The 24066-nt window shown below is 42.8% G+C and overlaps 2 protein-coding genes across 2 annotated transcripts in view; both read right to left on the minus strand.

Moving 5' to 3' along the window:
* Positions 1-24066, minus strand: part of CCL21 (C-C motif chemokine ligand 21) — a 122112-nt gene that overhangs the window by 33610 nt on the left and 64436 nt on the right. The window lies entirely within an intron of this gene.
* Positions 1-24066, minus strand: part of LOC308504878 (protein SPATA31F1-like) — a 99744-nt gene that overhangs the window by 11469 nt on the left and 64209 nt on the right. Inside the window, exons 2-3 of the mRNA XM_081066346.1 lie at positions 16997-17057; positions 12146-16024 (exon numbers count right to left, since the gene is read on the minus strand). Coding sequence (XP_080922472.1) covers positions 12181-16024; positions 16997-17057 — 3905 coding nt within the window. The 3' untranslated portion in view covers positions 12146-12180. The remainder of the gene's footprint in view (positions 1-12145; positions 16025-16996; positions 17058-24066) is intronic.

Below are 24066 nucleotides of genomic sequence, written 5' to 3' on the forward strand. Positions count from 1 at the left end.
GTGGAGATTAATAAAATAGAATCTAAAAAAATATATATATAAAATGTCAATGAAACAAAGAGCTGGTTCTTTGAAAAGATGAACAAAATTGATAAACCTTAACCAGACTCATCAAGAAAAAAAGAGAGAGGAACAAAATAAAATCAGAAATGAAAGATAAGAAGTGAAATGTGACACCACAGAAACAAAAAGGATTATAAGAAAATACTGTGAACAATTATATGCTAACAAATTGGACAGCCTGGAAACATACAATCTTCCAAGACAGAATCAAGAAGAAATAGACTGATAACTACTAACAAAATCGAATCAACAATCAAAAAACTCAGGGTCAGCCTGGTGGCTCAGGTGGTTGGAGCTCCGTGCTCCTAACGCCGAAGGCTGCCGGTTTGATTCCCACATGCACGAGTGCCAGATGGCTCAGTTGGTTGGAGCGTGGGCTCTCAACCACAAAGTTGCCAGTTTGACTCCCATAAGGGATGGTGGGCTGCACCCCCTGGAACTAACAAAGGCAACTGGACCTGGAGCTGAACTGTGCCCTCCACAACTAAGATTGAAAGGACAACAACTTGACTTGGAAAAAGTCCTGGAAATACACACTGTTCCCCCAAAAAATCCTGTCAAAAACAAAAAACAAACAAACAAAAAACCAATAAAAAAACTCCCAACAAACAAAACTGCTGGACCAAATGGCTTCATCGGTGAATTTTACCAAATATTCAAAAAAGAATTAATACCTATCCTTTTCAAGCTATTCCAAAAAATTGAAGAAGAGGGAAAGCTCCCAAGCATTACCCTGATTCCAAACCCAGGCAAAGACATTACAAAAAAAGAAAATTATAGGCCAATATCTCTGATAAACAAAAATACAAAAATCCTCAACAAAATATTAGCAACCAAATTCAGCAATACATTAAAAAGATCATACATCATGATCAAGTGGGATTCATTTCTGGGATGCAAGTTTGGTTCAATATCTGCTAATCTATTAACATGAAATATTACATAAACAAAGTGAAAAATCAATAGATGCATGTCAATAGATGCAGAAAAAGCATTTGACCGAATCCAGCATTCATTTAAGATAAAAACTCTCAGCAAAGTGGAACTAGAGGGAACACAATACAATACCTCAACACAATAATGGCCATATACAATAAACCCATAGCTGACATCATACTCAATGGTGAAAAGCTAAAAGCATTTTCCTTAAGATCAGGAACAAGACAAGGATGTCCACTTTCACCACTTCTATTCAACATTGTACTGGAAGTCCTAGCCACAGCAGTCAGGTAACAAAATGAAATAAAAGGCATCCAAACTGGAAAGGAAGAAATAAAACTGTTATTATTTGCAAATGATGTGATATTATAGAGAACCCCAAAGATTCCACCAAAAAACTATTAGAACTGATAAATGAATTTAGTAAAGTAGCAAGATACAAAATTAATATTCAGAAATCAGTTGCATTTTTATACTTCTATAATGACCTGTCAGAAAGAGAAATTAAGAAACAATCCCATTTACAATTGTATCAAAAAAAAAATACCTAGGAACAAATTTAATCCAAGAAGTAAAAGACCTGTACTTAGAAAATTATAAGACATTGAAGAGAGAATTTAAAGAAGATACAAATAAATGGAAGCATATACCATGCTCATGGATAGGAAGAATTAACACCGTTAAAATGTCTGGACTATCCAAAGCAATATGTAGATTCAATGAAATACTTATAAAAATCCAATGGCATTTTTCACAGAACTAGAACAAATAATCCTAAGATTTATATGAAACCACCAAAGACTCTGAATAGCCACAGCAATCCTGAGAAAGAAAAAGCTGGAAGTATTATGTAACCTAATAGCAAACTATGCTACAAAGCTATAGTAACGAAAACAGCATTGTATTAGCATAAAAACAGACACATAGATCAACGGAACAGAATAGAGAGTCCAGAAATAAACCCATGTCTATATGGTCATTTAATCTTTGACAAAGGAGGCAAGATTATACAGTGGGGTAAAGACAGTCTATTCAATAAATGGTGTTGGGGAAACTGAACAGATACATGCAAGAAAAAAATGAAACTGGACTACCTTCTTACACCATATGTGAGAATAAACTCAAAATTAATTAAAGACTTAAATTAATTAAGTAAGACTTAAAATTAATTAAGACCTAAAACTATAAAATTCGTAGAGGAAAACATAAGCAGTGAACTCTCTGATATTGCTCTTAGTAATATTTTTTCTGGTCTATCTTCTTGGGCAAGGGAAACAAAAGAAAAAAATAAACAAATGGGGCTATATCAAACTAAAAAGTTTTTGCGCAGCAAAGGAAACCATCAACAAAATGAAAAGACAGCCTACTGAATGGGAGAAGATATTCACCAATGATAAATCTGATAAGGGGTTAATATCCAAAATTTATGAAGAACTCATACAACTTAACACCAAAAACAAACAAACAAACAAAACCCCCAAGCAATCCAATTAAAAAATGGGCAGAGAGGGCTGGCCCTGTGGCTCAGGTGGTTGGAGCTCCGTGCTCCTAACTCCAAAGGCTGCCGGTTCAATTCCCACATGGGCCAGTGGGCTCTCAACCACAAGGTTGCCAGTTCAATTCCTCGAGTCCCACAAGGGAAGGTGGGCTGCGCCCCCTGCAACTAGCAACGGCAACTGGACCTGGAGCTGAGCTGCGCCCTCCACAACTAAGACTGAAAGAACAACAACTTGAAGGTGAACGGCACCCTCCACAACTAAGACTGAAAGGACAACAACTTGACTTGACAAAAAGTCCTGGAAGTACACACTGTTCCCCAATAAAGTCCTGTTTCCCTTCCCAAATAAAATCTTAAAAAAAAAAATCGGCAGAGGACCTGAATAAACATTTCTCCAAAGAGGACATACATATGGCCAATAGACATATGAAAAGATTCTCAAGGTCACTAATCATCAGAGAAATGCAAATTAAAACCACAATGAGATATCACCTTACACTTGTCAGTTGGCTATCATCAAAAATCAGCAAACAACAAGTGTTGACAAGGATGAGGAGAAAGGAGAACCCTGTGCATTGTTGGTGAGATTGCAAATGATGCAGCCACTATACAACATGGTTTGGAGGTTCGTCAAAAATTTAAAAATAAGACTACCTTATGACCCAGCAATTCCATTCCTGGGTATTTATCTCAAGAAATCCAAAACACGAATTCAAAAAAGATATATGCATCCCTATATATCAGTGAACAAAAGATATATATGTTCACTGCAGCACTGTCTACAATAGCCAAAATATGGAAGCAACCCAAGTGCCTAGCAATAGATGATTGGATAAACAAGATGTGGTACATTTATATGGAGTATTACTTGGCCATAAAAAATGATGAAATCTTACCATTTGTAACAACATGGATGGACCTAGAGGATATTATGTTAAGTGAAATAAATCAGACTGAGAAAGACAAATGCCATGTGATCTCACTTATATGTGGAATCTAAAGAACAAAATAAACAAACAAAACAGAAACAGACTCATAGATACAGAGAACAAAATGATGGTTGCCAGAGGGGAGGAGGATTGGGGAGCTGAGTGAAAAAGGTGAATGGATTAAGAAATACAAACTGGTAGTCACGAAATAGTCATGGGGATATAAAGTACAGCACAGAGAATATAGTCAATAATGTTGCAACAACTATCTATAGTGCCAGGTGGGTACTAGACTAATCAGGGGAATCACTACACAAATTATACAAATGTCTAATTACTATGCTGTACACTTGAAAGTGATATAAAATAATATTGAACACAACTGTTACTGAAAAAAATAATTAAAAAAAAAAGAAATGTGGTATGGAAACTGGCTAAATTCCAAAATTTGATACCTATGTCTTGTGATCAGAGAAACCATCCATATCTGTTGTATTTGTTACCTATCATCATCCCTGCTAACCCCAACACACCACTCAGGTCCTACATCTGAGGAAGAACAGTGGATATAATGAGGTTGTGATTACAAAATTTCTAGAGATGAGTTCTGAAGGACAGGTCTTCTCAGCCCCCTCTGGTCCACTTTAAACTACTGATACTGTGAGCTGAATAAGCTCTTTGCTTTCCGTAGTCATTTTTGCAGCATTTCTTCAAGAAAGATTTATTGAACACTTGCTCTATGTAAAGCAGTAGAAACTGTCATGATTGTTTCTCCTTCCTGAACTCAAAGAAAACCTAGAGCGCCTTTTTCTACCTGTGAAACACTGATTTGGATTGCTTTGTCGTTTTCCATTTCAGAGTTTTCCTTTGCTTTAGTAATGTCATGTTCTACAAGATTGTTGTTAGTTACATTTTTCGGCCTTTTATAACTATCTGCCACTCCCATACAAAAAATCAAATGAAAGCACATATAGCAATACACATTTAACATGCAGGATGAGGTGGTCCCCACCTATGAGAAGGGCTTCAGCTTCTCCACAGCTATGTATCTTTATAGAACAAGCTGAGGGAGAGTGGTTCCCTAGATGTCTTTTCCTTCCATAGGCCATACTATGAAACAGCCTTCACTAACCCTTGTATATAATCCCAGTGCATATTAAGCAGGTGCTCTATAGAGAATGGATGTGTCTTGCACACAAACAAATTCCATGCTGCCCACATATGCGTTACTGCCTGGCAGATACTTCTCTTATCCTCACGGCTACAGCATTGTATTAGCTTTCTAGTACGGTGTGACAAATTACTATGAATGTGGTGGTTTAAAACAACACACAATTTATTATCTCACAATCTCTGTGGGTCAGGAGTCCAGCTTGGTTCTCTGCTTATGGTCTCACAATGATTACATCAAGGTATTGTCTGGGCTGTGTTCTCATCTGGTGGCTGGACTGGGGAAGAATTTTACAATCTCACTCAGGTTGCTGGCAGAAAGCAATTCTTTGTAGGACCAAGAGCCCCAGTGTTTTTCTGAATATCAGCTGGAGGCTACCCTCAGCATCTCAGGGACACGCATGGTTCCGAGAGGTCACCTGTCACATGTGCTTTCCCAACATGTCCACTTCATCAAGCGAGAAAGGAAAGTCTCTAACATGAGTACGCTAGAAAACAATCTTACATGAGGATGGGGGTGGAAGTGTAGGTGAAAGATGGGGCTGCTGAAGAGGACAATGGATTCACTTGCAGACCTTGACAATTCTTTAACAGCACACAGCCAGGTTGTTGAGACCAGGGGTATGCCTGTGAAATCTAAGACTATCCTTATTAAAGAACAAGAAAAAGGACAGAAATGACAAACCAGAGTTTAGAGGAAAGATAAACAGGCCTGGTCTGAGGTGGCCTACAAAGCTTTGAAGGACAGAAGAGAGTGGCTTTGAAGGACGGATTTGGACTGCCTTTGTGTTTGTGGGTCTGCAAGATGAACTGTGTCTGTTTGCATGTGTGCAAGCCTGCCTTTGCGTCTGCACGTGTGCAAGCCTGTGTCTGCTCTGACCCAGGGTGTTCATGAGTCTACGAAGGTGTGTTTCCTGGACATGTCTCTCGGTACTCTGAATTAGTTTCTGAGTGGCATTGTTGAAATTGTGCCTTTGTGTTTACATATGGGTATGGCTGGCTGTCTGTGTCCATTGGTCTTTGACTGTGTGTGAGATTCTGCCTGGCTTCTCACTTTATCCTGCCCATCTCCCCTGATGCACTCCAGCTGCTAGTACTATTCACTGCTATCCTTCTTTTTCCACCGTTTGGATTCCCGTGGGTCTGAGTGCCTGCCCAGGGTCCTGCCCCTGTGGCCTGAGTAGCAGGCTTGACCTTGGGACTGATACACTTTGGAAAGCCCCCACGCCTAGCCATAGATCCAGAAAAATTACAGTGCAGAAGGACAAGGCGGGAAAGGGGGTCAGTTGGCAGCACCCACACTCCTTCTGGAAACAGATCTGCCTCTGGCCCCTTCCCAGGCCCCCTATTTCATCCCCATGCTCTCATCCAGACCAAGTATTCAGTGTCCTGGCCTCACTGTCTCTGGGGATGAGAATGGGCCGTCCTCTGCAAGCCCAGCCAGACCTGGTAAGGATGTGGTCCTCTGTGTCTCCCAATGTCTTACATGCCTGCACTGTGCTCATTTCTCATAGCCCCACCTGAACTCAAGGTCGTCCTTCCTTCTTTCCTGTGCCTGCAGTGGACACAGGAACCATTTTGTCCTTAATTCTGTGATAGCCGTGGCCTATGCCACGGGTCCATGAGCCCCGGTGGAGCACTAGGCATTGGATGGCTGGTAAAGAGCAGAGGCCCAACCCTCTCTCACATGGTGTAGGAGTCAGTATCTCCATGGGACTTATTCCTGTTCTCATCCTGTGTTCCTTGCCCTCACTGCGTGGGCTGTGGCGAGAAGGTACAAAAATGAAGAAGCCATGGTCCCTATCCTCTAGGACTTAGTGTGTAAGAGGAGAAGTGATTTGTGGAGAAACCATTCTTCTCTACTGCAGGATTCCCTCTAAGAAATCCTGTAGTGCCCTCTGCAGAGATCCAGGGAAGGTTTCAGAAGGTCAGAGCCATTCATCAGGACATGACGGTACTTCAGAAGGCCAGAGTTGAAACTCCAATGTTCCCAAGCAAGCATTCAAATATTCCTAGCACCTACCACCAATTCTGGAGTAGCCGTTCTTGAGTTTGTGCCCTCCTTGAGGTTTTTAATTCTGATTTCACCTCTTTGAGCCTAAGGTTGTGTAGGATTATGAAATGGGATGAGCAAGGCTTCATCACTCAACAGCAAACTGTGTGTAGTCCTAGGGTCTGACCCTGTCTTCTCTCAGCTCTTGAGTTGCTGAGAATTAAGAATCCTGAAGGTCTTGGTTCTAGCTCATCTCTCTGTCCCAACCCTTTGTTACTGGACTTTGGTCAGCACTGTGAACTCATGCTGCTCCGGGGGAGATAGGAGCCTATGGAGGACCATGGGAAGGCATGTAAGCTAGGATGTGTGCACAGTAACCTCTGCCTTACACCTGATGCTGCTGGGACCTTTCTGGGTCATTCCCTTCATTCTGGGCCTTTAATGTCATCTCCTTGGCTTTCTGCCCAATTCCCACCAGGCAGGGAGGATGTGTCTGTCACAAGACCTTCTATGATCTTTGTGGATGTTTTAGGAAAACACATGGAAGGTGTTGGCTCAGCAGGCTCGAGCTGTGAGTCTCATCACCCTGGAGTCCACGGTAGGGGCTGGGCCTTCATCCCTTAGACACGGAATCATCATTCAGAGGGACACGTTCTTGCTTCTTCCCGTCCTGCTGGCAGTGGACGCATTGTGCTAAGTGTGGGGTCCTAGGAGAGGAAGAGAGTCCTGCCACCATCTCCTCCTGGTTTGATGGGATGTTGCGTCATCCTGGATTTCCTTAGGAGTCAGGGCGGCAGGGACATCCCACTGTCCCCTGTAGCACATCATCAAGAAGCATCAGCACTTCCTGTGCTTCCTCCAGCTCTTGGCTCCTGTGCTGTAGGTCAGAAGGTGGGAATGCAGAGGTGCCACCTTCTGAGAGATATGGGGGGTCCAAAACAGAGGTCCATCGCATCCTCAGGGCAGCCTTTTGTCTGTCTGCTTCCCAGATCTCTCCTCCTATTTCTCAGACTCCATTGTCCTTTGTTGAACACTAGGATACCACACTTGCCCTTTTTCTCTGTCTCTAGGCTCCATGGATCTAGAACATCTCTGCAATCTCTTGCTACTCAAAGAGCACCTGCTTCACACACGTGATCAGATACATTAACCCTTTTTATGCCCATCTGGACTTTTAATTGGATACCTACTTCTTAGACTCTAATAGTAATTTGCCATGGTAACTTCCAGAATCCATCCAATGTTCTGGCTTTCGGCTTTTGTTCTCCATATTCCTTTCTCCACCCACAGACTTGGTTCCCTCCCAGCTCCTCACTCACCCTTTTAGTTTTTTGTTCACCTTTCCTCAAAGTTAAAAAGTCCTCCCTCATTTATTCTGTCTTCTTTCTACTAGCCAGCAGTGACGTGTCTGTGCTTTTAGACAAGGCCATCCCCTAGACTTGGGCATTCACTCCCATCCCATCTCCTCTATACCCTATTGCTCCAGCAGTTCTCACCTTGCTCTTACAGCATCAGTTTATCCTTCCTGACTGCATCATTTTCAGCAACATCCAGCATGCTAGGTTTCTTACCTTAAAAAACAAAGCAAAAAACACCCCCCAAAAACAACAAAGAAAACCCTCTCAGCGTCCCACTTCCTTCTACAGATATTTCCTCATGTTTCTTCACCTTTTTGGAATTGATTACACTTTCTATCACCAATCACTCTCCTTTCATTCTCTTTAGAATCTCCTCTAGTCATACCTACACCTCCCTCACTCACCTGAGTCAGTTCTTCTCAACGCCATGATTACTGTCTTGCTAAATCTAATCAATTTTGCATCCCCATATTGTTTAGCTGATTTACAACTTTTCATGCAGTTGCTCACTTTCTCCTTGCAAAACTTTCCTCTCTTGGCTTCCAGTATAATACACTCTCCTGATTTTCCTCCTTCCTCCCTGGCTACTACTTCTCAGTCTCAGCTTGTTGGTTCATCATTTTCTTCCCAATTTCTTAACGTTGAAGAGTCCCAGAGCCCAGTCCTTAGATCTCTCCTTCATTTACACTCATCCCCTTCTTAATCCTATGATTTTACATCAATCAATCAATCAATCAATCAGTCAGTCAGTCAGTCAGTCAAGCAATCATCTGTAGCCAGGACCCTCCCTGAAAACCATCAGGCTTCTGTATTGGGGGTATAGTCTCAAGAAGCAGGGAGTGTACTCATGTTGTTGCAATAATTATAACAGCAGAGGTAGTGAGTAGTCATGTTCTGAATTCATATTGAAGTCGAAACAGCAGGAGTTTCTGATGAATTGGATGTGGACTGTTAGAGATAAAACAGCAAGGATGACAGCAATGTTTTTGGCCTGAACAACAGGCAAGAGTGAGGTGCCACTAACTGATGTGGGAAATACTGTGGTGGGAACAGGTTTGGTGTGCATGATTGGGTGGTGGGGGAGGGAATAGAGAATCAAAAGTTCACTTTTGAGATGAATATTGGACATCCAAGTGTATACATTTAGACAATTTGGGCAGACTTGAGACTGTCTACCCCAGAAGATAACCATCTCCATAAAGGTAAGGCCAATGGCTTCATGACTTGTCTGGCCTAGTTCCTGGAACATAGTAAATACTCAAATGTTTTAATTGTTAAATGCAAGATGCCACTCAAGGTCATTTTTATTGTGACTCTTTTATGTGACCCTAGGGTCCTCCGTGGCAGCTAAATACTTCTTCCTGTGTCAGGACCCCACACACCATAGCACTCATCACACCTGATGTAATAATTTATCTGCCTCCTCAGTCCAGAGCTTGGATTCAAGTATTTTTAACATATTACTATGTGTCAACCACTATCCTAATCCCTAGGTATATGAAACACTATAGTAATTATTCAGAAAAGAAAGGATGAGAAACTAAACTATAATCAGAGGCAGTAAAAATAGAGGAAAAGGGGCAACACGAAAGATAAAATTAGAACCCAGTGATTGACTTGATGTGTGGTTTGAGCAAAAAAAGTGGATGTATAGTGATACCATTCCCTGACTTTGGAAAATAATTTGATGGCGTAGAGGGTGTTTGGAAATTTTGAATTAATTTGCATTGTCTTTGGACCAAAATGGAGCTTCCCCCCAGCTACTGGCTCTACAATTGGAACTCAGAGGAAAGACTAGCACCAGTACATTAATAGTAATTGAGGTTTGGGATATGGATGTACAGTTATTCCAATCTCGCAGATGAAGAAACTGGGGCTCGGACATGTTAAGTAACTTATCAAATGTCAGAGTTAGGATTCTAACTCTGATGATTTTTTCCCACATTCCATCCTTGTGATTTTGACCTTAAAATCTACATCCTCTCCAAGGGTCACACACTTGACCTGAAAATCATAAAAACACATGCTCGAGAACATTTTGTAATTTTTTTTGATGGAATTTTTCTGCCCTTTGTTCATGTTTATCATCTTTCTCTGAAATCATTCTCTGGCCATTTCAGCCAGAAGTTTCCTTCCAAAAATGACCCAAATGTTTTACTGATACTTAAGCTTACACTGAGAGAAACAAGCACAGCCTGGAGCTATACTTTCTGCCATGGACTCCTGAAGGGCCTGGCATTTCAATCTTCCTTCCAGGGAGACCAATACCTGCCTTTACCCAGTGAACAGGAGAAGGTAGGACAGTGTCCAATGATGCCTCTTCCATAGGTCAAGGGAATATGAGTATAATGGCCACCATTAAGCAATCCACTCTGCAGCCAGGGCTACAGAGGTTGCTGCAGGTGGTAGGTCACCTATTAGGTGACGGTGCTAGGGGTTGGGAGATGGGAGAGCATAGAGCGTTTTCTGAACAGAAATCAGGAAAAAGTTCTAGTTATGCCTCAGTGTGGCAAGTTATTCGAGAGGCCTCCTAAAACAGGTCTGTATGAAAAATTTCATTTAGTCTGTGTGTGAAGGAGTGTGTAAACAAGATATAGTTTGAAGGGGTTTACGTTTCTTAGCAGCTGCTTACAGATCTCAGCTTGCCTCTCAGCCTCCCTCTTGGGTTTCTTCATTTCATACCAAAGGTTTCAGAGAATTTCATATTATATTTCCATTAATGATAAACAGAGATTTCTCTTAAATAGGCAGTTTGGAAATTCCCAGAGAGATGCAAAGGAGCTACAGTCTCGCTTCAGTTCTGAGCAGCTTATCTTGTGTTAGAATTCATGTGTACCACTTAATTCTAGATTCCTGGTCACTTTCTCTATTTGGTTAACGAAAAAGGAAACTTTCCAAAAGCCTTTAAAGTTTTCTTTTGACAGTCAAAGTGTGTGGTTCTGGTGCTTTCTGAAATGTGGTGGGACATTAATGAAGAAATGGTGAAGGATGACAGGAACCAAGGCTGCAGCTGGTATGCCTTTGGTTGGGAAAAGGACAGGAGTCAGATTCTAAGGGAAGATTCTGGGAGAGACACAGCTCATTGAGGTTAACACCATATCATATACATAGAAATATACACATATACTATATGAATATTCAAGGAGGCAAGGCTGGTAGAAAGGAATAAAGTGAAGAAGGATGCCAGGTGTATGTGGCATAGAAATGAGAGCCAGGTACAAGCTGCTGGCGGTAACTTGACAAGCTAAGATATGTTCAGAAAACCCCTTGTGTTTGTGATTCTTTCCCAGAACTCATATCCCTTTATTACACTATGGGCAAGCAGACTGAAGCTCAGATTTAATTATTCCCCGCCAAAGCAATTGGATGTTGGGTTGGCTTCCTGGCTCTAGGTTCTTTAGAGTGCAAATCAAATTGCCTTTGTTCCCTTACATGCCCTGGTCAGGAACATGTCAGTTTCTGCCTCAAATACTCAGCCCTCCACCTACATGCTACCCTCCCCGCCCCCTCTCTCTGCACTTGGAGGTGGGAGACAGATCCCTTTCCATGTCCTACTGTGATCTTCATTCCAGGACTCACTCATTCCATGCAGCTGATAGGCAGTGGAGGTAGGATAGGATACAGGCAAGAGAGCTATAGCAGCCTCCCAGATAAGTTTTCCAGAAAGATCTAACCAATAACCAACAGGGAGCAGAGAAGGGGAGATTCTGTCATTTGCTGTTGCCATTCTGTCACATTAGTTATGTGCTTTTGATAAACACAGAGTACCTCCTCGAGGATGGAGCACTGTGGCACTCCTCTAAATGGCTCCCCTCCAGATGTGGCCACGTACAGAAGTCATCAAAGAATTATGCCTGTGGGATCCCTGGCCACTCCTTCTTGTCAGGACTATCTCATGTCCACATTACTGCTCTGGGCCCAAGGATACCGTGGGAAGCCATGACAGAATTCAAGTGTGACCTTTACCTTCGATGCACCTTACACAAAGGCCTTCCTGCTCTGCTCAAGTCCCTTAATTCACTGTCCGGGGAGGAGCTGGGCGCAATGCTGAGCCAGCTTAAGTGTGTGTTAAAGCTCCTTCCCTAGATAGGAAGGACAGTTTAGCATCCCTCAAAACACCACTGTGGAGAGAAGGAGCAGACAGACGACTCTGCATAGAGATATAGACTATATTTTGGGTGGCGTTCTGACCCACCTGCACATGAATGACAATGACAGTAGCAGTCCTCTTCAAGGGCTGCAGACGCTGGGGAGCCTACAAAGACTTTTGATTGTGCTGGGGCTTTTTGAGCAGACCAGTGCTTCCCGTGGAGGTGAGAGTTGAGAGTTAGGGTGGGCTCTATGGCTGGCGGCACAGGTCAGTCGAGGACAGTGCTGAGGGCGGTCGCGAGGGGGGCCCAGGACGGAGGCAGAGTGCAGCTGATGGGAGAGGGAGCGGTGCCGGAGCTTACTCTCTGGGAAATGGGGGCCATCCAAGGCTAGGCTCACCTGCTTCTCAGTGGGGGGAGATTGGGCCTTGGAGTCCCCTCTTGTTTTCTCTGTCTTAGCTCGCCCCATGGGACTTTTGGCTGGAGCCAGCCTCTTGTCTACATTTTCTTTCCTGGTGCTGGCTGGAAAGACAACTTGCTCAGCTGTCGAGAACATGGATTCCTTGTACCCTGTGCCTTTTGTCTTAAGGTTAACACAGTGCAGAAAGGATTTCATCTTATTTCTCAAGCCCGATTCTGGAAGGCTGGGTCTCTTGTGAGTAGGCGCTGGCATCAGCTGCCCCTGACAAACTTGACCTTGCCAAGTTTGGCCCTGCAGTGGCTTAGGCTGGATGAGTGGGCCCGGGAAGGACTGGTTCTGTGACGCCTGGGAGCCCCCAGGCTGGGCATTCTGACGAATCCCTGCTGGTTTGAGGATGACATTAATTCTGGTTTGACTGTCTTGCAAGTCATTCTTCTTCGATGTTCGCATCCCAGGGACTCCTGTACGTGGCTGTGGGAGCTTAGGCTGAGAGCAGTTCTGGGGACTGTGTTGACAAGGAGCATCACGGTGAAAGCTATGTTTTCGTCGCTGGGGGCCATGGGGTGTCCTGTTCAGAAGTATCCCTTCTGGCCTCCGGGCTGTAACAGGATGGCTTTTCTCCCTAGTTGAGGAGAGCGCAAACCCTGCATCTCCTTCCCCGCGGCCCCCTGCTGATTTGAGTTTCCCTGGGTCCTGTCTCTTTTCTGCCAGTGTGGGGTCTTGGGCTGAGTCCTTGCTCTTGCCAGGGCTCTGGGGCGCAGGGCTCCAGGACTCCTCCAGGCTGGGGTTGTTCACACCTACCTCCAGCTGAACGCAAAGCACCTGGGCCCCTGTCATGTCCGCATGGGGTTGTGAGATCGGGGAAGGTGAATGAGCAGAACCATAGGGTTCTGCCCCGGGCCTAGGTTGCTTCTGGGTCTGATGCGCTGCCTTTAACTCAAAGGCCAGCTGTTCTTTAAGGTGGAGCCATTCTGGACCTGGGGCACAAGGAATGCCTGGTGGGCTGCGGAGTTCCTGGCACAATGTTTTTCCTTGGTTGTTTATGTTCCCAAGAGACTCCTGAGAGGATGTGTTCTCTGCGATGGCTACAGCTTGTTCCCTGGACTCCCGTGCCTTTATGGGTATCCCCCATTGCGTCTCTAGAGTCTTCTTTCTCAGGTGGAAATTGAGTTTTGCCAAGACGGGTTTCTTGAGTGAGTAGGGGCAGGCAGGCTGTGTCTGGCTTTCTAGAGGCTCCATCTCGAGCGTTCCCTCCACCTGCACTTCAGCCTGGAACTCATCTGCACTGTCTGCACAAGTCTCGCTGGCATCTTGAAAGCATGGCTCAGGACTTAGGTACTGCTCTTCACACGAGATCATCTGAGGCAGAGGTTCTGTTAGGCTATCGACAGGCTCTGGCACCACCTCTGTGATGAGTGCTTTGGTCGTGGTTTCTGGGGCCATCGCCTTGGAGAGGGCCACATAATAAAGAGCAGGCAGCCCTGACAAGAAGGCCAGATACTTGTGCCTCAAAGTCGTCTCTAGTTTTTCAATGGCTGTCTTGGTCAGGACTTGAGGCAGCTTAGGATGTTCAATGACGGCATCTGGGGAGGCCTGTTGCTGCTGGTCAAGGACTGTTGGCATCCAGGACATAACTTTCCGTTGTAGGTCAGGGTCAGTTGCTGCCTGTAGATCCAGGGGCTTGCTTTCTGGGATGCAGGTGAAAGGAGCCTCTTCTAGACCCTCAGGAATGATGTACTCCCGAGACTTACAAACATGGACAGGAATTTTGTCCTCGTGAATCTGCCCACATTTGGAGGTGATGTGGCTCTGCAGAATTGCCTTGGCCTGGTCTAACAAGGGTGGCATGGGGACTGACACTGGGTACTCAAAGGGTGAGAAAGGGTCACCGGAACCAGTGTCTTCTAGGGCTGAGGGCTGGGGAACACTCACATTGGCTAGGGCTGCACTGCTCCAGGACAGAGTCTGCTGGTGAGCAGGGGACAGGAGCAACTGAAAGGACTGCTGGATCTTCTGGGGCAGGCCCCAGCGATGGTGAATCAACTGCCTCTGGAGGTGGAATTCCAGCGGCCTCCGGTCGTGCTCCGGAAAGAGTAGTTTCTTTGTGAGGTCAGAGGTGGGCTTTCCCGGCCAGAAAGTTTTCCCAGTCTCAGGAGACTGGGCTTTGTCACAAGGCTTACACTGCACGGGGCTCTGGCTGTGCTGAGGTCTCTGGAAAACAGCTGGCAAACCCCACTGAAGCTGGAGCTGCCTCTGCATCAGGTGCCACTCCAAGGCTTCACACTCTGCCGGAGTCAGAAAAGGGACATTGGTCTGACCTTGTTGGTGTCCCGACGGAGTGACCCAATTCGGCAACGATGGAGAAGAGGGTGGGGTTGACTGCGGTGGATTTGTAGGCACCCGAGGAAGGAAGGAGAGTTCCTTGGAGAGAAAAGAGTCCTTCAAGGGGAGCTTGGACAAGCTCCCATTCGTCGAGAGGCTTTGAGAGCCCAAGAAGGTGTCAACCAGGGACTCACTGTGCAGAGAAGGGAGGCCACAGAACAGCTGGCTGTATTTCTGCTGCAAATGGCCCACTGAGTCATTAGCCTGCCGCTGCCCAGGAAGTGGACAGAGGCCACTAAAGTCTTGAAGGGCTGGCGAGGGCAAGGCTAGAGACACATGATTTGGGTTTTGCTCGTAGTGGTGTGTTTGTATTGGGTCTATAAGGGACCATTCAGAAACCCAGAATATCTGGGTAGTCTGGCCAGCCACACACGAACCCCAAGTCTGGTAGGAAACGGTCCCAAATGTCTCTCCAGAGAACTCAGAAGTATCATTCTGGATGAAAGAAACTGGTTGGTTATTTACAGGTTGGTAAACCAATGGTGGGTTTGGCATAAGCTGCCTCAAGGACTCCTCCACACGTCTGGGCAGCCCCCACCTCTGGAAATGCATCCATTTTTTTACATGTACCTCAAGAAGTCTCAGAACTTCAGGACCGAGGAATGGTAGGTGGGCAGGCAGGACAGTGACAATAGACAAGGCCATCGGATGTGTGTGGGTAGTGATTTCTCGGTTCAGGGTCAGCAGAGACACCTGGGAATGCAAAGGCTGCTGACCTTGGTTCCCATAGACAAGGTTGAGGTTGTGCTGCACCACCTCCTGCTGGTTCACTGGAATCCTAGGTCCCTCAAGCCGCGAAGAAGACATAATCTCTTGGTCCCCGGTCACCTCTGGCCCTTGAAATGCCTGTCCTCGCTGGTGGTGTTCAGCCCAGCCATCTTGGATGCTGACTGAGCTGGCTGACTGGGCAGCTGACCGGAGTATGCATTTCTGGGCCGTTCGTTGTGACACAGTGGGAGTAGCAGATGGAAGTGAAGGCTGTTGTGAGCGTGTGGAATGATGCTCCAGAGTCTGCTCAAAAGACAGAGCGACTGGCAATGGCCCTGGCGATCGGGGAGAGATCGGGGTGTTCTCACCCGCCAGCAACTGCTGTATCTCCAGAGCCATGGCATTGCAGGTTTGGCAGCGGAGGTCGGCACACAGGAGCCTCCGCACACTCCCCTCCTGAGGAAGCCAGCTCTGGCTGCGAAGGGAAACATGGCAACTGTTAATGATGGAGTGACATGTGCCTCTTTGCAAGTGTGTAGCCTGGAGATTAGCCCTGCCCTCTCTAGTCCTGTTAAACCCTGGGGTGTGTACCCCCTGGCTGTTTACTCCTCTGCCTTTCTTCCTAAGGAAATGCCATGTGGCAAGTTACGTTGTGCTGCGCTGAGGGTCGGAGCTTGTTGGGCAAGGTCTCCTACAAGCCCGGGGAGCACAGGGCCACGAGAGACTGGGAGTTGGGGTGAGTTCTATGTTGACTTGTGTTGAGACGCTGAACCAGGAGATCAAGGGATGGGGGAGCCAATGGTTAGCTGAAGGGGCATCACCAGGTGGAACCTGGACTCAGTCTTTTTTGGGGCTAAAAAAGGCACAGCCTGGTAGTAAGTATTTCAAACTGTGGAAAATGAGGTCCTTGTGGGAACTCTGCTTTCTGGGGACTATGAAGTGTACACAAAATCTCTTGGGAGAGAATCCCGTTCTCTAGAGGTATGGAGAAGAGGATGAGATGGTAAGGTCCTAGGTGAGGGCTGTCCCAGGATCTGAAGACAGAGACAGAGGAGGTAATATAAGCAGTGTTCGGGTCTGCTCTCGAAAGAGTGTAGCTCTAAAGAGAATATGACAATGGTGACTTATTTACCCATTCTGTTTCCTGGATAAGTTGTCTTGTGGCTGAGTGCAAACCCATAGAGAGGCCTAATGAATTGTACACTGGTCAAATCCTGAATTCCAGGAGCACTGTGAGCCTGTCCCAGAGCAGAACTGGGAGCCTCCTCCCTTCTGAGATGTCTAATGCCCCTCTGCACTGGCAGCCCTCTTAACCAGTGCTCCAGCCTCCACCAGGGCTGGTCCCCTCACTGCCACCATCTCTCTCCTCATCCTTGCCCCAGGCCGAGCAGAGAAATCATCGCAGGCCAGACTGGGAACTGGAAGACCATAAAGAGCAAGAGATCACCTTTTCATGACAGAGAGCAGTTCCGAGGGCTTCTCAGCTTCTTTCCAGGAAACTCTCCTAGCTGAGAAACCAGGAGACAGTGTTATATGGAACAAGAGAGCATTCAGGGATATCCTATAGGCAGCTGAAGGCCTTTGAATGAGAGGAGACTGAAAACCAACATTCAGTGCTCTAAGGCACGTCTGCGTACAACTGTACCAGTTACGATGTGTTGTCCCTGACCTCTTCTCATTACATCTTCACAACCACGCTGTGAGTGAGGCAGGCTCCTGAGATGCCATTTTATGGATAACAAGACTGAGAGATGAAGTGACCTCTCCAGGGTCATAAAACTAGTAAATGACACAATGAAGGACTTCTGCCCTTTTTCCTCATTCTTCATTCTCTGGGGTAAAGTTGTGAATTTTGGAACATTTCCAGGTTCTGATTTCCCACCCAAGAAAGTCTTCTGGGAGAATTTGTCAACTTGGGAAAATGGAGCCTTCAGTGGTTAGAGCACCTGGCTCCAGGGGTCAAAGAGGGAACAGGTTGTATGAGAACCTCGGCCACAGTAGAGGAGAGTCAGAGAGGAGAGTGGGCCTCACCTCTTGATGCTGCATTTCTAGGTCTTTGCTTGACCTTTCTGTGATGCTTAAAGACAAAAAGTTACAGTGTGAAGCTGGGACACCATATTGTTTTTCATGTTGAAATGAGACAAAGGTAATATACATTCCAAATTTCTTTCTATATACGTTTGTATTTTATACCCTCACTTACATTTCCTTTCTTTACTCCACTGTTTTCACCAAAACTTTTCATTTTTACTTTTCTTTCTGACTTACTTTATTACTCTTTATATTCCATTCCTCCTGTCCCCTTCCCTAGGACAAGTTCTTTAGGGCACTTAGCATGACACCGAAGGGGTAGTGGAATAGATTAAACAGTGATTAGTTGTAAGAGCCCAAGGACTTTTGGTTACTAAGTTCACCAACCAGAAGAATCCCTCATATTAGGAGGTGTTCTGAGATCCAGTGAGGTATATTCCCTTTCATCTAGGTTTCAACACAAGGTAGATAAATACACTATCGATTTTTCAATTAAAATGCACTTCAGGGATGGCCTGATAAGGCATTATTTATAGACTCTGAGACAACAGGTGTCATATTAGAGTAGCTGAATGTATGGTATAAAAAGTGGCAGGGAGGGTTAAAGGAGAGGCTCTGACGTCTTAAAACCTTTGTATCTGAGGCTTAATTAGGTCAATCATGGTGTTAATGTTTTCCTACCTGGCAGCAGATTCTTTTAGGTTCCAACCTTAATCCATGGTAATTCCTTTTCACTTCCCAGAGAATTAGAATAATAATAAAGATGGTGCCATATGTATATAAGAAATACTCAGCATTCCAGAGAACAAAGGTAGGGCTCAACATGGTCTAAACCTCATTAGCATGAGGAGACCAGCCACCCCATATGTAGACATTCCGGATCCTGCTGCCTAATGACACCCAGTGCTATGCATTGTCATCTCCGTCTCACAGATGATGGAACCAGGCCATGAGATTGCATCACAAAGCCCTTCCGTTTCCCAAGGCAAGTCTAGTGTCAAAGACTTTGTCTTAGGAAGCTTATGTGGTGATTCAGTCTGTAGGTGAGGGTGGCTGGGTGTCCACAAGGTGACAGAGCTGGAGACTGAAAGTGCCCGCTCACAGGCAGTGTCTATGCTCCCACTTTGTCTTCACTGTCCACACCCTACACCAGCCTGGTGGCTTGGCTCTCTCCTTCATAACTGTCTGTTCACCCATCCTCAGAAAACTGACACAGTGTTTAGGACACAGGGCAACTCTTGAGCAAGAGGGACAGGAATATTCACCAAATCCCCCACCTGTACTAGGAATGTACCCATTCACTTACTGTATTTCTCAGCTCCAGAATTTCTGTTTTTTTAAAATAATTTCTGTCTCTTTATTTATATTCTCATTTTGTTTAATAGAAACTTATAAATATAGAAGGAATGATGATGTTATTTCTAAGTATATAATGATTGCTACAACTATTGGGTGAAAGTTTGATGAGAAACAGAATATTTTCATAGACTCAGAATATCTTTCCACAAGTTAAGGCACTACCTTAATGAAATCTAACATCATCAGTTGGGACAAATCAAATCATATGCCTCCTGACATAATGCATTGAAAATACAATATCACTTCAGTTGTATAAATGTCAAAAATTCATAACTTGAATCTAATCACAAAGAAACACTGAATAGATATTCTAAAAAATAACTGACCTGTATTCTTCCATTAATAAGAGACAAGACAACTAAATACAATGCATGAGGGGAAAATTAGCTATTATGGACAGTAGGGAAGTAATGTCAGTTTTACTTTTGAGAAAGATCAGTTTAGTTGCTTTCTGGGAGATAGACTTTAGGGGAGCAAGAATAGAAAGGAGATCATTAGGATGCCATTGTCTAGCTCAAGACTATTAAGACTCTATACCTAGCTCAAGGTAGACATAGTTGAGGCTTGGGTTTTTAACAGTGGACCTGGTAAGAAATTGTGCAATTTAGGATATATTTTGGAAACACATCTACTGGTGGATTGAATGTCACAGTGAAGGTAAAATAAAGAAATAAGGAAAGTCCCTAGGTTATTATTATTATTATTATTATTATTATTATTAGCCTGAAGAATTGGATGGATGATGCTATTTAATGACAAGGCAATGGTTGGAGAATACAGATTTTAGGGGGTGGTAGATGGATACTTTATATTTGGCTATGTTTGAGGTACCTATTACACATTCAAGTGGAAATGTCATGTAAGGAGTTGGATGTCTGGAAGCCATGGTGCAGGTCTCAGCCAGAAATATAACCTTGAGAGTCACTAGATAGACAAGTTACATGGCCAGATAAAATCTCGGGGAGGTTATAAATAGAAAAGAGAAGAGAATTAAGTAGGCTGAGGACAGAATCCAGGATTGCTTTAACACGTAGAGGAGGTAGAGGAGGAAGAGCCAACAAAGGAAGTCAGAAGGAATGGATGGTGAGCTTGAAGAAATAGGAGAAACTTAAAGAAGAAAGTGTTTCAAGACAAAGGGAATAGTCAGCTGTGTCAAATGCTCATGAAAGGACTAATAAGATGAAGACAGAAAATGACCATTGACTTTTGGGGGTTATTTGTGACCCTAACAAGGTCCATTTCAGTGGAGCCATGGGAAAAAAAGCCTGGGTTGAGGAGGTTCAGAAAACAATGGGAAGTGAAAAAAGCAGGACAAATGAGTATAACTAGAGAACAGTTTCAAAAAAATTTTTCTGTGAAGGAGAACAAAAGAATTGTTTGGTAACTAGGAAGAGTATTGAATCAAGTGCGTGTGTGTGTGTGTGTGTGTGTGTGTGTGTGTGTTAAATTTGGTAGTACTACCACATATTTGTGTGTTGATGAGAATGATTTAGGTAGGAAGAAATAGATGAAAAGAGGAAGGGAATACTTAATGCAGTTTAGTTCAGAGAAAAAGGATACTATGTGAATATAGAATGAGGAACATTGGTAGAATTTGTGATGGGAAAATGAGAACACTTCCTTTGCAACAGTACCTATTTTCTTTATGAAACTGTTGTTTTTCACCCGAGTGTTAGTGGGGACAGTGGTTCAGGTATAACAAAAAATGAGAGTGTGAAATGGTTGGCTTGTGAATAAAAAAATGTCTATTAATGCAAGTGCCCATTTGAGAATTATGGTAATAAATGTGATATGAATCCAGTCAGCTGCTGAACCCTGCAGGAGAAAAACTGTTAAATGTTTGTCTCCTGCAGGGCTCAGCAGCTGCATGAACTAAACAGATGATTTAGTTTAGCCAAAGGTTGCGTTTTACCAGGCAACAATTATAAACAGAAAAGAGGATCAAGGAGGTTAGATGTTTTGAAAGGACATTTTTAGTGCTAGGCCATGGACTCTAGGCTGGCTAAGAAAGGAAGTGAGCATATTATAAGGGTGCAAGATAGTGAAAAAGTTTAGTCATTGAACTGAAATTCATAATAGTTCAAATTAGGTAAATGCTATGCTTATGCCACATGTCTACCAATTGATGAATGGATAAATAACATATGCCATACCCATACGATGGAAAATTATTTGGCAATCTGCTACAACATGGGTGAACCATGAAAACATTATGCTAAAAGAAAGAAACCAGTCACAAAAGACCACATATTGTATTATTCCAGTTAAATGAAATGTCTAGAAAAGGCAAATATTAGATAGATAGTATATTAGTTTCGTAGGCCTGGGGGCAATGAAGGAAAGCAGAAGGTGGGGGGCAGGGTGTGTTAATTGTTACAGGGTTTCTTATTAAAGTAATGAAAAAATTCTAAATTGATTATGTTTACGGCTTCACAATTATGACAATATATTAAAAAACCAGTGAATTGTAAACTTTAAATGGGTGAATTGAATGGTATATGAATTACATCTCAATAAAATTAATTTAAAAATTGAAATAAAGATTTTAGACATAACGAAAGCTGAAATAATTTATCACTATATGAAATTCCCTACAAGAAATGTTAAAGGAAATCATTTAGGCAGAAGAAAATGATACCAGATGGAAACAAAAAATACAAAAATGAATGAAGAAAACTAGAAATGTTAAGAACATATGTAAACATATATTTTGCCTATTACTTATATCTGTTTAAAGATAAGTGACTGTTTGAACAGAAATAATGATAATGTATTGTGTGTTTTTAAATATATAAATAAGTAAATTATATGACAATAATACCATAAAAACATGCAATGGAGAAATAGGATTATACTATTGTAAAATTCTCATATAATACATGAAGTGGTATAGTGTTACTTGAAGGGAGTTGCTCATAAGTTAAAGAATTAAACTGTAAACCCTAACAAAACCACCAAAGTAACAAAACAAATATTTATTAAAAATCCAATAAATGAAGTAAAATGGAATCGTAGAAAATCTTAATTCAAAAGAAGGCAGAAAAAGAAGAAAAATGAAACAAAGAATGCAGAAAACAAATAGCAAGATGGTAGACTTAAACCTAACCATATCAATAATAACAATAATGTAAATGGTTCAAATATCTCAATAAAAAAGCAGAAATTGCCTGATTGAAAAAGTAAGACTCAACTGTATATAAAAAATACATTCTAAATGTAAAAACACAAATCAGTTAAAAGGATAGAAAAAGATATACCATGCTAATCCTAATAAAAAGAAAGCTGTAGTGGTCATATTAATGTCAGACAAAGATTTCAGAGCAAGGAGTATGACCAGAGATAAAAGTAATTTCATAATGATAAGTGTTTCAGTTAATCAAGAGGACATAACAATCTTAAACATTTATGCTCCAAAAAAAGAGCTTCAAATTAAATAAAGTAAAAATTTATAGAACAGAAGGAGAAATAAATCTACTATTATATTCAGCTATTTCAATACTCCTTTCTCAATAATTGATAGAAGTAAAAGAAAATCAGTAAAATATAAAAGGCTTGAACAATGTTACCAATGAACTTAATATAAATGACATTTATAGAACATTTCACTCAATAACAGCAGAATATATATATTGTTTCAAGTGCACATGGAACTTTTACCAAGAGAGAAAATATTCTTAGTTATTTCAATATATACAAAAGAATTCAAGTTATACAAAATATGTTCTCTGACCACATTGGAATTAAATTGGAACTCAATTACAGACATACATCTAGAAAATCACCACATATTTGGAAATTAACACACTTTTAAATAACTCATTGGTAAAAGGAAAATTAAAAGGGAAATGAAAATTATTTTGAATTGAGTTTTAAAATATATTTTGAGTGAAAAGTAGGAATAAATTTATGGGTTGCAGGGAGACAGAAGTATATAGTACTAACCAAGTATGTTCAAAAAAAAAGAAAGATCTCAAATCAACTTCAGCTTCCACCTTAAGAAACAACAAGAAAAAAAGAGCAAATAAAATTCAAATCAGCAGAAGGAAGGAAATAATAAATAGGAGAAGGGAAATATATGAAATAGAAAACAGAAATACAATAGAGAAAATTGATAATTCCAAAAGCTGTTTCTTTGAGATCATCGATAAAATGGATAAACTCTAGCCATACTGATCAGGAAAAAGAGGAATGGAAATTACCAATATAAGGAATGAGAAAGGGGACATCACCACTATCCCTACAGATAACAAAAGAGTAATAAGAGACTGTTATGAACATTTTTATACCAATAATTTAAATAACTTAGATGAAAATGACAAATTCCTTGAAAATCACAAAGTACCGAGGCTCACTCAAGAAGAAAGAGACAACCTTAGCCCTATATCTATAAAGGAGATTGAATTTTTAGTCAAAGACCTTTCCACAAAGAAAATTCCAGGCCCAGGTGTCTTCACTGGTTAATTCTATCAAACATTCAAGGAAGAAATAATACCAATTGTCCACAAATTCTTTTGTAAAGTTGAAGAGGAGAGAATATTTCCCAACTTGTCCCATAAGGCCAGTACTACCTTGATGCCAAAACCAGAGAAAGATTTTACAAGAAAAGTACAGACAGAGGAAAGTTCCATGATGCTGGATTAGGTAAACATTGTGCCTATTGCCTCCCAGGATAACACCAAAATTATATATAAATTATAGAACAATCAACTTGAAGAATCATCTGAAGACTAGCTGAATGGAACTGCTATACCTAGGGATATAAAGAAGAGGCCACATCACCACTAGTGGTAGGGGTGGCAGTGTGAAACAGGCTGACTCCAAAACCACATGTAACGGTTGAACACCAGGAGGGACACCTTGGTAGTAGAGGTCCCCCTGGAAGAGGGAGGGGTCCCAGCCCCACACTGGGCTCCCCCGCCCAGGGGTCCTGTGCTAGGAAGAGGAGTTCCCACAACATCTGGCAGTAAAAATCAGTGAGGACTCTGTCTGTCCATCCCGATGAGACGGAAGGTGGCTGGAAACCCAGACACCCTCTTAAGGGCCTGTACACAGACTGACTTGCAAACACCCACCTGGTGGAGGGGCAGCAACTCGAGAGGTGCCAGAGACATATGGGGAAAGACTGAG

This window comes from Rhinolophus hipposideros (genome assembly GCF_964194185.1).
Source record: "Rhinolophus hipposideros genome assembly, chromosome: 11".
In the NCBI taxonomy this organism is placed as follows: domain Eukaryota; kingdom Metazoa; phylum Chordata; class Mammalia; order Chiroptera; family Rhinolophidae; genus Rhinolophus; species Rhinolophus hipposideros.